Genomic DNA, 14,468 nt, shown 5'->3' with positions numbered 1-14,468 from the left:
TAAAAACAAACCATGATCTAAGGATAGAATTAGGAGGTTCAGAACTCACAAGAAAACAAAAATGTCTTGGGCTCACTAAGGGCATAGAAATGGTCACTTACCCTTTCACCATTACACATCAGCCCCAACCAGATTCCCAGTGCTTGTCCAGAAAATAAAGGACCCCCAACCTTGGGGAAAAGCTCAGAGTTGGGGACCAAGAGAACCAGGGACCAAGTGTTCTCCTCTGCCCTCTTCCCCCACATTGCAAAGCTTCAGACAGTTTCATTTGCCAAACATAGCATCTCACTTCCCTTCCCCACATGGCTCCCCTACCCACCACCACCACCACCACTACCACTGCTCCCCTCCCACCGCCCACCACCACAACCAGTTCGGAAGGCTTATTTTTAAACTTGCAATAGCAATGCCAAATGCAAAGAAACTCATTACATTTGATTTTCTTTCAAGTCACCTCACAAATATGCTTTTTAAAGCATAAGGAAAACATTCAGAGACTTAAATTGCTGCTTAAAACTGTCCTCCGTGATAGCTTTCTATTTTGCCGCAAACACATGGAAAGTAGGTCCGAGTGCTCTGAGTGCTTTTACTCAATAGTCATCGTATGAATTTCAATCGTAAAAAAAGTTCACCAAGTGTTTAAAAATGTGTTTTAATTATATTTTCATGAATTCCAGGAAGAACATCATTGCAGTTAATGTTACAAAAAAAAAAAAAAAACAAACAAAGAGGGACATCTGGACATGCAATAAAAAAGTGAATTCACAGTGAAAATAATGCATGTCAGTACTAAAATAGAGTTGCTTGGTTCCCTGAAGGAAAAAGGTTTCTTCTAATTATCTATTCACTCGGATTTTATTATGAGAAAATATTCTTTGAAAGCTTTGGGGAAGTTTTCAGTTTGTGCTACTATTATCATTAGCGTCTGATGGAAGTCCCTCATTCTGAAAGCCATTGTTCGCAGTCTGTCATTCAATCATTCAATCAGAAAATTCAAAAGTACAAGTAGTTTGGCAACTGGCTTCTTGTTACATACAAAGCCATTAGCAAAAATATGTAACAAAATTTATGTAAAACAAACAATTTTGTCCTTATATACAAAAGACGGCCTTCTTCCTCACACCCTCACAGCCTATTCCAAAAAGTGGGGAGGGCATGGGGAGCAGCTATCCATCCCCTTTAAACTCTCTTTATGGGTGGGATAAGAACATCCTAAAAGGCAAGGTAACTATTTTAAAGTTTTTAAAACTGAGTTATAAAAATGCATCTGGGCTTCTCAACAAAGAGGGAAACATAGGAAAAATGATAACAGATTAAAGTGAGGAATTCATCCCTTTGTCATTTGCAAAGTCTCTTAATCAACTCAACAGTTAGAGAGTAAAAATGACTACATTTGTGACGCAATCTGAGGACACAGTAAAGGACATCTTGGTGAAATACACACACATTATAACCCGAGCTGCTGAGGAGTTTCACATCTAGGGCATGCACATATTTCATACTGATAATAGTTTACAACACCTCAAGGGAGAAAGATCATAATAGGTACATGGGAAACATCACTAAATCTATATACAAACGCATTAACAGGGAGAACACATGAAGTCAAAAGGAGACCCAAATACAAGTTTAAAAATACATTTGAAAATCATTCCAAAGCCAAGGAACTTATTTACTGAAAACTCCGACATTCTACAGAATACCTTGTAAACCTTAAGAATGCAGTTTTATATAATTCACAGTCTCAAAAGAAAATAAATTTCTGGTTTATCATCACTGCTTGGCTCAGTCTGCAAAACAGAATTATCTGAACACAACTGGTCAACATGGCCATAGTGAAGAGCTGTGCACGCCCCCTCTGGGATGCCCCGGCCTTCAAGGCCACCCCCTTTCATGTTCTTCAGGTAGCCTGCGATGTAGGAGCCGGTGGAGTGGCGATTCACTGCAGGGGTGGGTGCTGAGGGTTTGTTTCTAAGAACCACGCCTGCCCCATTGCTGGGGTTTGGAACTTTCTGCTTGTTGGCTTCCTGTTTCTCCTTGGCACGGGTAGCAATATTGCGCACTCTGCTCTGACTTCTAGATGACAACTTCCTGACTAGTGCCCGGGGGAGCTGATTGGCATCCTGCTTTGAATATATTACTTGGCAGCTGTCTTCCTGGTCAAAGGACACAAGCTTCCGAAGCTGCTCGGTCAGGGCATCTATAGGCTCTAATGACTTTTTCTTCACAGTCACACCCTTCTTGTCTTTAATGCCAGTTGTAATAAAACTCTTACTAATACACTGGTACTTGCTCTCAAAATTGCAGGCAATGTCCTCTGATGTTAAGTCCCCCAGACTTTTGGATTTGCAAGGACTGGGCAATTTCAGAGCAGGCAAAGGAAGATGTGCCAACTGCTTGGGTACAGGAACATGCATATCTTGAGCACTAGACTGCTGGGGCACACAGGTCTGGAACATTTTTGCATCTGAATCTGAGAAATGGTTATGCACAAAGCCAGCACCCTGATAGGCTAGATAAGAAATACTTTGAGTTTTGACATCTTGAATACTGTTGAATATTTCAGGGACAGAAGGGTGGTGGGTCTCTTTACAGTAGCCATTTCTCAAACCTCTTTGAAAGTGTTCTACCACACCCTGACTATACTTGAGTTTTAAAGGAGAAGCAAGTTGACTTGTGCTCTCTCTCCTATGTTCACAGGTTGTTAGAGAAAGATTTTCTGATTCTCCATCAATTTCCACAAGGCTGCTCTCCCCAGAATTGAAACAGAGAGTGGGATCAGCTATTACATCCTCCAGGGTCAAATCAGGGGAAGAGGCAGGGCTGCAGCTCTTCAGTGTTTCCCAGTCTTCTCCCTTGGTAGGACTTTTCGGTAACCAGTCATGAGAAGTATTAGGGGACCCAGGAAGGTTGCTTTCTACAGCCCCTGTCTTGGCCTTACTAGAAAGGTCATCATCTGGTTTGGTTTTAGAGATGGGAGTGCAGGTAGTTTCATAAACTGTGTTCGTTGCATGTTTGGCGGTCTCAGGACTCGAGAGTGCTATCAGCTCCGGAGATGAGCACAGGAAGGAAGACTTGGATTTTCCCTTGGAAAAACCATGCTTGATGGGCATTTTTAGGCCCACGCTAGGCAAGGGACAATGGCCTGACATCACACTGGTATTATGAAGATGAGAAACAACTGTGAGAGCCTGATCATTGGTCTCATCAAACTGGCCAATCAGGGCTGAGATGGAACTGCCTGGCTCATTCTCATTTGTTAAAGTGACATTGTCAATAAGATGGGAAATTTCACTCTCCTGCAGAATTGCAGTTGAATGTAGGTCAGGTATGTCAGAACACAGCATGGAAACATCTGACAAAGAAAAGGATGTTGCAGCTCGGCCCTTACCCCTATTACCTTCCAGGTCCTTAATTTCTAGGTTGCTATGAGAAAGGATACTTCCTGACAAGATGCTTTTCCCTTCCACAAAGCCCTCAGCATTCCCCTTTTCCTTGATTTTCACACCATGTAGATCTTGTGTGGGGTTAACTACAGGATCAGGAGCCAAATGCTGCCTTGGGGAGACAGACTTGCTGGGACAGGGGTTTTCCTGGCAATTACTTGTGGCATTTGATGTGGTTCTCCCACCCCTAGGACTTGACATGCCCAGCTGTTCTCCTGTGACTGACATGTCGGCAGTAGATACAAAGGCGTCCCCTTGGATGATATCTTTGTGGAGAAGAGCACTGGAGGAGGACGATAACTTTTTGTTGAAATTTAGAAAATGTGGATCTTTTATACTTGCTTTCCCTTTTCTTCTGCCATCTTTATCTTCTGCTGAAGGAAACAAACAATATTTTAGGTGACATGTATCACTTTATGTACGACCTGCAAACACTCACGTTGTCTTCAGACAGACAAATGGAGAATGTAAATCCGTTACACTGTGACAGAATATAATTATGGATTGCATAGGTTTGCAACAAAGTGTCTGTGTGATGAACAAATGGTAAAATATATTTATAGGAATTTCACTGAAGCTTCCCTTTGAATATCTATTACATCTGCTAAGGATGTAATATTCATTGTCAAAAAAATGTCAATGAGTTACCATACTTTTACAGTGAGGATTACCTTAAGTTGTTTCCTATTCAGATTTGTACTACACAGAAGCATGGCAATAGAAACAGAACAAGACAGCTCTGTTAAACAAAGCATTGTGGTACCTGTAAGCAAGATACTATAAGCTTTCAAAGTTATACATGTATTAGTTAAAACAAAAAAAGAAGAAAAGAAGAAAAACATAATAATGTCATTTTCAAAACATTTTGGGAGCATATTTAATTTAATCAATTTCTAAAATAATTGGAAGGTGTAATAAATGCATTAAAATATCAATATCCATTGAGTTAAAATGTAAAGATAAAAATTGGTCATCAATTCCATGTCATTGCTAATATCTATTTTTTGTTAATGATATATTTCTTTTTAATACACAAATTTCATATTGCATCCTTCCCTAAAAGTGGCAGTAAGTTGTCAGACACAGTAAAGGAAAACCATAAAAGCACAATTCACAGTAATTTGGGATAGCCCAGCATGGTTAGTATACTACTAGGAGAGTATGAGGTATTCAATTCTTGATCAGGTTATTTTAATAATATAATGCTTCCAGAGTCATGATATATAAGAAAAAAGAACTTGTTCAACTTATTATTAAATAGTTTCCAAACTAAAAATATTCATCATAAAAATTTTGAAAACCTCAAAAAATTATAAAGAAAAAATTAAATACCATATGATGTTACCACTGAGACAGCCACTGTAATATTTTGCAGAGGAACAGAATAATATATAGAATTTTGTAGTCTGGGGGACCGGGCGCCGTGGCTCAAGCCTGTAATCCCAGCACTTTGGGAGGCCAAAACGGGTGGATCACGAGGTCAGGAGATCGAGACTATCCTGGCTAACACGGTGAAACCCCGTCTCTACTAAAAAATACAAGAAACTAGCCGGGCGAGGTGGCAGGCGCCTGTAGTCCCAGCTACTCGGGAGGTTGAGGCAGGAGAACAGCGTGAACCCAGGAGGCGGAGCTTGCAGTGAGCTGAGATCCCGCCACTGCACTCCAGCCTGGGCGACAGAGCGAGACTCCGTCTCAAAAAAAAAAAAAAGAAAAAAAAGAATTTTGTAGTCTGCTTTTTCTGTACTTAATGCAATATAACTATGTATCGTTTTATATATACCAAAAGTTTAATACACATGACTAATTTATATAACTGTTTTTTAAAAGTAGAAAAGAAATATTACCTCAAAATTGCTTTCTAACTCACCTTAATGGTATTAACATCTTAACTGTGGCATTAACAGGATAGAACCAATTTCTATTGAATATAGCTTTATTTTTCCCAAAGATGGGATTTTAAAATACATTTTAAGGCACATATTTTATCTCTTCTCTGACACTGCTCTTAGCAAAATTTCAAGCTTTTAAACGTTCTTTTTCTCCTTCAAATAAACCATTCAAGAATATCTTATAACAAAAAATCAATACAAGTAAAATGGTGTTTGTGGGAAAAGAGAGCACTGAAATTAGACCATTTGATAAAAGATAAAAGAACAATTTTGCTAAAGGAAATCAGTACCACATTTTAGTTGTCTGAGATGATTCTGATTTAATTAAAACATATTTGTTGCATAGATATCAAATGCACACAGTTTGGCACTTAAATTTACCCCCAGGTAGGATGGGATGGGAGTCACCGACATCAGTCAAAAGCTCTCTGGCACACTGCAAGGCGGTCTTTACTCTGTACTGAGCTCCTGATACGAGTCAATGATACACTCAAATTAAGGAAAAAGACAGGCAGCACCTGGTCCCTATGCTTGTGGAGCCCACGACCGCGCTAAAGCTGCAGGCACACCTCCATCCCTGCCAGCATCCAAGGATCAGGGAAGTGAGGCCATAGGAAAACACTGCACGAGCCACCTCTTGAGAAAAAAAGATTTGGTTGTTTTTGAAAAACGTGGCTTGTTTTTAACAACTGGCTTTCTTTCTCCATAAACATTTCCAATCACAGAAATGTGTCATATGTAAGAAAAGTAATACAACCATATTCACCCTCAGAACAATCAGTAAATATGGCATTCATTTGGAAAACCAATATTTCGAATCCTATTTTGCAGGTTTCATTCTTCCTCTCTGTGCCATCACACCTAATGGCTCCCCCTACTCTCATTGTCAATTTCAGATGTTGATATTATAAAGCTCTTGGTGAGCAGGAAATGGATCTACCTGGCCCCCAACGTTTAAAATCTTCTCGTCTAGAAGATCACATTAAAAAGTATTTATTCTTCAGTATATTTTACTTTGACTACAGAATGTCAACCTCTTCATAATGGTAAACAGACACTGAAATGCAGCCTAGAAGGGTTTATTCTTAGAGAAACTTAAAGTATCTTACCCAGAGAGTTTTCTTTTCCTTCAGTGTCTTTTGCTGTTTCAGATACAGGCAGCGACAAAGCTCCCAGAAGGTTTCTGTCAACAGGCATGGAGACAGGACGTGCTTGCAAACTGCGTGTGGTCCTCCTCAGCACACCATCTTGGTCTCTTGTGGCCTCGGACACTGAATCCTTTATCTCCACCATTTCTTGGAAGCCCATTTTGCTCTTTTTCCTGCCTTTGGCCGGGGCGCTGGCTGTGCGTCGCAGAATTCTATCTCCAATCGATCGTTTCCGTACATAATGGGAATTGTTTTCTGCAGAACTGTGCCTAGGATTCTTATTGAACAGTCCCTTCAGACCCTGGAGTTGTCTGTTCTGAAGACACAAAAGGACCAACCACAAGTTAAGCAAATGCCATCACATCAACAACTTGCCTTTAAAATAACAGCTCCATGAAAAATGAATATAAACCAAAATTGTACAGCCACTGAAATATATTCACACCAAGAAAGCAGCAGCTCACAGCATGTTTGCACAACTTCATGCACATCTTATCAACCTTACTTTGCAAGGACTTCAGCCTTCCATTCTTACATCAAGCTCTCCCAGAAGTTTCCTACCCAGAGATGACAAAATGGTAGGAAAAGTCTCCACAGCTCATAGACTGCTACGAACTTCGGGCGCCTTAAAGCAACAGATGCATGTTTCAAAGTGGTAAGCAGGAAAATGGAGTGATATGAAAAAGCATGCTGCCATAACCACTTAAAAGAAATATGCCAGCCAGAACAAAGCACCATGCTGAGAAACTACCTTTGTAGCTCCTAGAAAGTGCAATATAGTATAACTGGGATTGAGTATTAAAGGGCTCCACTGTAAAGGAAAAAAACAAAACACAACAAAACACAATTGGGGCTCATTGAAGAGGGTGTCACAAGTAAACACAAAAGAAAAAATGCATACATGTCTATAAACCCTTTCTGTTAGTTTCAGGGATTTTCAGTCTTATGCTCATTCATTGTTCAACCAATACCACTACACTGTGATGTGTGGATCCCAACCCGAACACATCTTGAAAGGAATAAAGAGTATGACTCATAAATGGACATTTATTTAGGAGAGAAGATGGGGATGATATAGAACACTTTCAGATTTTAATTTATTTCTGGCTCAAGTTTTAAACAAATTCAGAATTTAATTGTTTCCCTCAATGTGATAAATGCTAGAGATAATTTGTAGTTAACCTGGGATTCCTAGAATTCAAGAATCATTTTTGAATTATTTACATTTGTGTCTACTTAGATGAGAGGCAAGATCCCAACAAGCAGCGCAAACAGAAATCCAGGACTAAACACAGAAAATTATGGTATAAAACTTCACCAGTCTTAGAAATTAGGATCCTTACCCTCACCTCCACACCCTTGCTGACTGATATGAAAATAAACATTACACTCCCTAATTCAGGCTGAAATGGTTCATTCCTTATTAGCTGGATTGTAGTCATAATCACATTAATATTAGCCAATATTTCTGAGCATTTACTGTGTACCAGGCAGCTTTCCAAGAAATATATTTATTTATGAGGCACATATTATTTTTATCCCACATTCACAGATGAGGAAGCTTCCAGCTATACAGATTTTCTGGTAAAGAGCACGAGACATTTCTAGGCCCCATTCAATGCTTTAACAGTCCCTCCAAATCCCATGTGATCCTGAAAATTCATACCGGTAACCAAGTCCCCAGTTACTTGACATGACCAGAGGACAACCTACTGGTTTGTAAACCTCAAATGAGTTCTATAACCACGACAACAGCATCAGGAAAGAACTAGAATGCATTTTTGTGGTCTCCTTCTTTTCAGTTTTAAAATAGCTTTAAAATCCATTCACAATTTTTAGATTTTCAGTTAAAAACATTGGTACCAAATGCATGTAGCCTGCCTAGAAGTGGCTGGGATCACAGACCAGTTGGTACAGGTAATTCATCAACCATCTGAGACACTACGTTTCCCACTGAGGTCAGTTGAGTCTTTTTAAGGATTAAAATAAAATTCAACATTTAACTGTATCTTCATTGTTTTAGCCAAACAGATTACTGCCTGAGAGAATAATAGTTTTCTCAATTCTATTAAGCCCAGAGAGGGCGCCTGTGTAGAAGGAATGAGTACACACCTTAAACAGTGAAAAGAGTACAGGTGGATCAGGACATGACTGGAATAGCAGACTGGGCTTGCTGGGCTTCCTTAGAGTTTTTGGTCCAAGCACAGTTTGTCAAAATTTACATTCCTATTATGCAATTAATCAGTAGCATTGTTGAGGACCATATTAATGTATATGACTTTAAATCCTATGATCTTTCTCACCTTTCCATAGATTTCATTGATGGTTATGTGTACAAATATGGATGCTTCTGTCAGTCCTTCCAAATAGACATGCCGGTAGCCTAATAAAAGGAAAGACAGTCATTTCTTTTTAGTTGAACTTGCATTTAACTTTCTCATGGGTGCAACAAAATTAAGTATCTGACTTGACTATAGCTCTTTTTTTTTTTTTTCTGAGACAGAGTCTTGCTCTGTTGCCCAGGCTGGAAGGCAATGGCATGATCTTGGCTCACCGGAACCTCTGCCTCCTGGGTTCAAGCGATTCTCCTGCCTCGGCTTCCCGAATAGCTGGGATTACAGGCATGCACCACCACACCTGGCTAATTTTGTATTTTTAGTAGAGATGGGGTTTCTCCATGTTGGTCAGGCTGGTCTCAAACTCCTGACCTCAGGTGATCCTCCCACCTTGGCCTCCCAGATTGCTGGCATTACAGGCATGAGCCACTGCACCCAGCCCAACTATAATCCTTTACATTTTACAAAGCTTGTTAAAAGTCACATTTATTATATGACACATATTTTATATATCACATATGCTATTATGTAAGTAGCATATGATGTATTATATCTTCCAAAGAAAAAGGAATGGTCAGTCTAGAGAGAAAAGGCCAGCTCATACCTACCAGGCACTAAGCTGCTGAAGGTCACGGTTCTTTGCCCAACAAAGTCTCGTCCAATGGGATCATGATCCCACACGAGGAACCGAACCAAAGCTATTTCAGGCATGTGTACTGTAAATGTCAGCGTTTCTTCCCACACAGGGTTAAATCCTCAGAGAAATAGTAAAAGAAAAATCAGAAAAGCAAAGGACTTGGCTGAAAATGAGTTGGCAGCAACATCTGCAAAGCAGACGGTGAAAATTGCTTGCAGTGGTTATTAAACTCATGAAGACAACTAAGCCACTCCGGGATGCCTTACTGGAATAAAGCCTCGAAATTTACCCCCTTGCTAGAAAATAATTGGTAAGAAAATTGCCTGTAAATTATCACATCAAATCTATTAATCTTTGATGCCTAACTGTATTGTAGAGAAGCTCTTTAGTATTCAGAATGCTTCAATAAGTTAAAAAATTATCTATAGTAGTGATCTAAGAATAATGTTTTAGCCAAAACAATAAAGAATGATATCCTCTCTCAACAGAATTATGCTTCTCATGCACCAAAGAGTCCACTGCTGTAATAACCACCAACAAACATTTTATAAGGTGCTTTTGCAGGTTTCAACTCCTATTGTACATACATCATCTTATTTCTTATAGCAATCCTCTAAGTTTTTTTAGAGGATTTTTAGAGTTTTTAGAGTAGAGCAGGGTTTTGGTTTTTGTTTCTAATTAAAAACTATGTATTACTGACTTTCAAAAATATATTACTTTCAAAAACTATACAAGTAAAACTCATCTTTTAAAGTAGGGAATATCAGTATTTACAAGACATTTTGTAATTGAGAAAATTGATGTTCATAGACGATAATGTGCCGAAAGCCACACAAGGCCTTATAGTTAGTGACAGGGTCAAATTAGACTGTGCACTATTGATTCCCAGTAGCTTCTCACGAAGCAAGACCTTACTGCATGAATGATGGCATATTTTCACAGCTACTGAAAAATAAGTTAAAAAGGTATATTTCACCTCAAATAATAAAATGCAAAAATACATTTACTTGGCAAAATTCTCTCCAATAAAATAACTATAAAAGCTGTTAAAAATTCAAGTACTCCGTAAGTTTCTGGGTTTTTTTCCTTTCTAAAAAATGAAAATAAGTTTTTAAAAATGTATGCATTTAAGAGGTATCAGCCACTGAACCCTATTAAAAAGCCTCAAGCTAATGAAATAATTATGAGCTGAAAAATCACTGAGATACCCCTCTTGAATAAGAGAAGATCTTTCTATTGACTTATGATGACCTCTCAATTATTTCTGAGACTAAAAAAAGAAAGAATAATCTATTGAACATTGGTGGAAAAACGCAATTTAAGAAAGTTTCTTTCTGTGTACCTGTTTTTCCTAAGTTACAGGTTTGCCCTACTCTGGAACTGTAGTGTTCCTTCAGGGACTCCCTGTGAACCCCTAATTTCTCAAATTAATGATTGTGTTTCAAATGTATTTTACAGTATTAATCACAAGTCATTGAAAAAGTAGGTATGCAATAATGTTTGTGAAATGTATGAACAAACAAATTTTAAAAGATTACAAATAAAAAGACATGAGGCTTGGGTAAAGAAAACTTTCTTTATACTATGGCCAAAATATAAGAAGAATGCTGCCCCTCCAATTGTAAGAAAATACTCAAGAAGTAAACTCGCCAGACTACATTGGGCTTGCCTTTAGAGTTTTACATGCTCCAGAAAAAGTGAGAAATTATCAAGGCACATAGGCTTCACAAATGAGAGCTTTGAGAAAACTCATGTCATAAAAATACAATATAAACATATAATGAATGCATTTCCTCAGTGAATTTTTAACCCAGTTCTTTAAAATATCATTTACTCTTCTTACTAGAAGAAAAAAATTCCTTTAAAAGCAAAAGTCTGGAGAACCTAGATTACAACACCATCAAAATAAACCATGCATCAATCCCACAGTTACTTAGTTTATGTGTTGAAAAGTTTTTAACATAAACTCAGATGGGAGTTACGGATTTTAGAGATTTCTTGGTCATCTACATAGACACTTTTTTTAGTGTAAATTCTATTTCTAGACCATCTTCATTAAAAAGTGAACACAGATTATGATCTTACCATTGTCATCTACCACACGGGTTTGATCTTTACAACAATCTACCGGCAATCCAATAATTTCAACTTCAACAAAAGGGTCAATGATCTATTAAATAAAGAGAAAGTACTATTACAAATAACATTTCTATACATATGTTAATTAATCTGAGAATATTGGCCAAAATGTCTACATTTCAACAGCAACTGATTTTACAAGGTGCTTAGTAAGAAAAAGAAATGGTACTAGGTGTGGTGGATTCAGATATATGAGACAAGTATAAAAAATATTAAATTACTGTTTGCTAGTATTTATTAATGCCAACAAACTTTACCCAGTGAACATACAACTTTAGTTCAGGGCAAATACCCAACAGAACTGAGATGTTTTGCCCATGCACAAATGCTCAGAGCAGCTGTATTTATAATAGTCAAACACTGGAACCTAAATTTCTATCATGAATAGGATGGATAATTGTGGAATATGCGTTTTTTGTTTTTTTGTTATTTTGTTTTTTGAGATAGGGTCTTACTCTGTAGCCCAGGCTGGAATGCAGTGGCATGATCTTAGCTCACGGCATCCTCCACCCTCACAGGTTTAAGCCATCCTTCCACCTCAGTCTCCCGAGTTGCTGGGACCACAGGCTTGTGCACCACACCTGGCTAATTTTTGTATTTTTTAATTTTGTAATTTTGCTAATTTTGTAATTTTGTATTTTTGTAGAAATGGGGTTTTGCCATGTTGTCCAGGCTGGTCTCAAACTCCTGAGCTCAAGCAATCCACCCACCTCAGCCTCTCAAAGTGCTGGGATTACAAATGTGAGCCACCGTGCCCGGTCAGAAATATGTGTTCAATGAATACTCTCAACAATGAGAAAAGAATAAAGTTCTGCTATATAACATAATGTTGAGCAAGCCAGACATAAAAGAGTACCTACTCTAAGAGTCCATTTATATAAAGTTTAGGAATAGACAAAATTTGTCTGTTGTGATAGGGGTTGGTGTTTGCTATGAGAGGCAGCGGGGAGGGTAGATATTGACTGGGAAGGTGGACAGGGGCCTTCTAGGGATTCTGGATATGCTCTGTCTTGATCTGGGTGGCATAATAATTAATCAAGCTATCCATGTTTGATTCATATACTTTAATTCCCATCCTCTCCTCTAGGGGGAAGGATCTTGTCTTGTTGGTCATCTGTAGACTCTCCTTTGTGGTGCCAGTTCTGGGTAATGAACAATGAAGGAATAAAACCCAAAGAATCTAGAAAGAGCTGATGTAAGAAAGTCTAAAGCAGAGAAAGTAGAGTTCTTAAATAAAGCATTTATGGCGGTTCCAAATTGTACAGCTCTATAATTTCCTTCCTTAAGATCCAAAAATGATGGTTTAACAGGCGGGAGCAACAAAGAGCCTGAAATAATGGATCAGCTCTGAGAGGAAGGGCAAGAGCATAGGAGAAGCTGCTATGTAGGGAGAAAGCAAGGGCCAAGAAGGTCTAATGGAAACAATGGGCTAAAAGCTCTGGAAAGAAAAAAGACTGTGGCCACAGATGAAGACATTCTAAAATCACACTACACAGGTACAGCAAATGATAATAAGAATCAGCACACGGCCAAGGAGCAGGTGGCTGATGGGCAGCAAGGAGGAGCACTGCAGGAGGAGAGGAATGTGGAGGTTATATTATTAATGGAACATTACCTTCCCAGGTTAAGATATACTCTTGGGCAGTGTTCCGTTAATAATATAATTGTCTTTGCACTCCAATTTTAGCAATGCCAGTGTCAACCTTAAATTGTGAATTCAATTGTGTGCACTCATGCCTTCAAAATAGATGATGAACAGCAGTACAACAAGAACTGTGTGACTTACCAATAAATCAGTTAATGTCTGATAAGCTGAGGTCAGTGCTCAGTCATGAACACACATACATCTCTGAAGACATTTCAGATAAAATGTAAATGAACTAAGATAATCGCATAATTAACCACTTAGACACGTAGTCATAGGCAACTTACCTCGCCTCGATCTCCAAACATGGAGTCTGGAGGTTTGGGGAGTTGCTGTCCACTGATAACTTTTAGGATGAGTTGCTTTTTGGGGTTGGCAGGAAGAGGGTCACCAGAGAAAGGGTTGAAAGTACCTAGGCCAAGTAAAGTATAAGTTGGTAACATAAGAAGAAACACGCACACATGCACAGCTTAAGCTTGTAAACAAACAGACAAAGAGACAAAAACAAATGCTGAATTACATGATCACATAACTATCAGTGTGGCATAGCTGTGGTTTTCATTAGAATCCATGTTCCCAAAGGCCAGTGGAGTGGGCCAACTTAAAGCAAGTGTTTGCAATGCAATGATCAACTGTGGAATGGAGGAAAAGAAGCATTTTATTTGAACACCAACAGTGTGGAAAGAAGAACAATTATGTCAGATTCAAATAATTTTCTAACCTAAACTATCTCAGGTATGAGTGAATATAACAAACAGAAAGAAGACCTGAAATTAAGTAAACAGCAGAGCAAGAAAACATGCAAAGCATAAAATCTTGAAGATAATCCTGTCAACAATGTTTTTATCTGAATTGTTGTAAATGTAATTTGGAAATTTTAAAAATAATTTTAATGAGCAGAACCAAAAGAAAGTGTTGTTTGATCTAACACAACATTATCCTTTTTTTGTTTTGTTTTGTTTTGTTTTGTTTTTTTGAGATGGAGTCTCACTCTGTCACCCAGGTTGGAGTGCAGTGGTGTGATCTTGGCTCACTGCAACCTCTGCCTCCCGGGTTCCAGCGATTCTCCTACCTCAACTTCCCGAGTAGCTGGGACTACAGGCATGCACCACTATGCCCAGCTAATTCTGTATTTTCAGTAGAGACAGGGTTTTACCATGTCAGCCAGTCTGGTCTTGAACTCCTGACCTCAGGTGATCCGCCTGCCTCGACCTCACAAAGTGCTGGA

General features: G+C 38.7%; 1 protein-coding gene across 11 annotated transcripts in view; it reads right to left on the bottom strand.

Annotated features, from left to right (window-relative positions):
* Positions 1–636: 636 nt before the first annotated feature.
* Positions 637–14,468, bottom strand: part of PLCH1 (phospholipase C eta 1) — a 264,401-nt gene continuing 250,569 nt past the window's right edge. For 2 of the 11 annotated variants that reach the window (XM_031663637.1, XM_017955772.2), the window contains 8 exons: positions 13,528–13,652; positions 11,542–11,626; positions 9,428–9,574; positions 8,787–8,866; positions 7,235–7,294; positions 6,445–6,799; positions 4,118–4,145; positions 837–3,820 (listed from right to left, as the gene is read on the bottom strand). In XM_031663637.1, coding sequence (XP_031519497.1) covers positions 4,135–4,145; positions 6,445–6,799; positions 7,235–7,294; positions 8,787–8,866; positions 9,428–9,574; positions 11,542–11,626; positions 13,528–13,652 — 863 coding nt within the window. In that variant the 3' untranslated portion in view covers positions 837–3,820; positions 4,118–4,134. Of the gene's footprint in view, positions 3,821–4,117; positions 4,146–6,444; positions 6,800–7,234; positions 7,295–8,786; positions 8,867–9,427; positions 9,575–11,541; positions 11,627–13,527; positions 13,653–14,468 lie in introns of all 11 variants that reach the window. The other 9 variants (XM_021934731.2, XM_021934732.2, XM_017955766.3 and 6 more) reach the window with 7 other exon arrangements.

Source organism: Papio anubis, chromosome 2 (genome assembly GCF_008728515.1).
Source record: "Papio anubis isolate 15944 chromosome 2, Panubis1.0, whole genome shotgun sequence".
Classification (NCBI taxonomy): domain Eukaryota; kingdom Metazoa; phylum Chordata; class Mammalia; order Primates; family Cercopithecidae; genus Papio; species Papio anubis.
The sequence above is the reverse complement of the archived record's forward strand: the minus strand, read 5'-3'. Positions and strand labels throughout refer to the sequence as shown.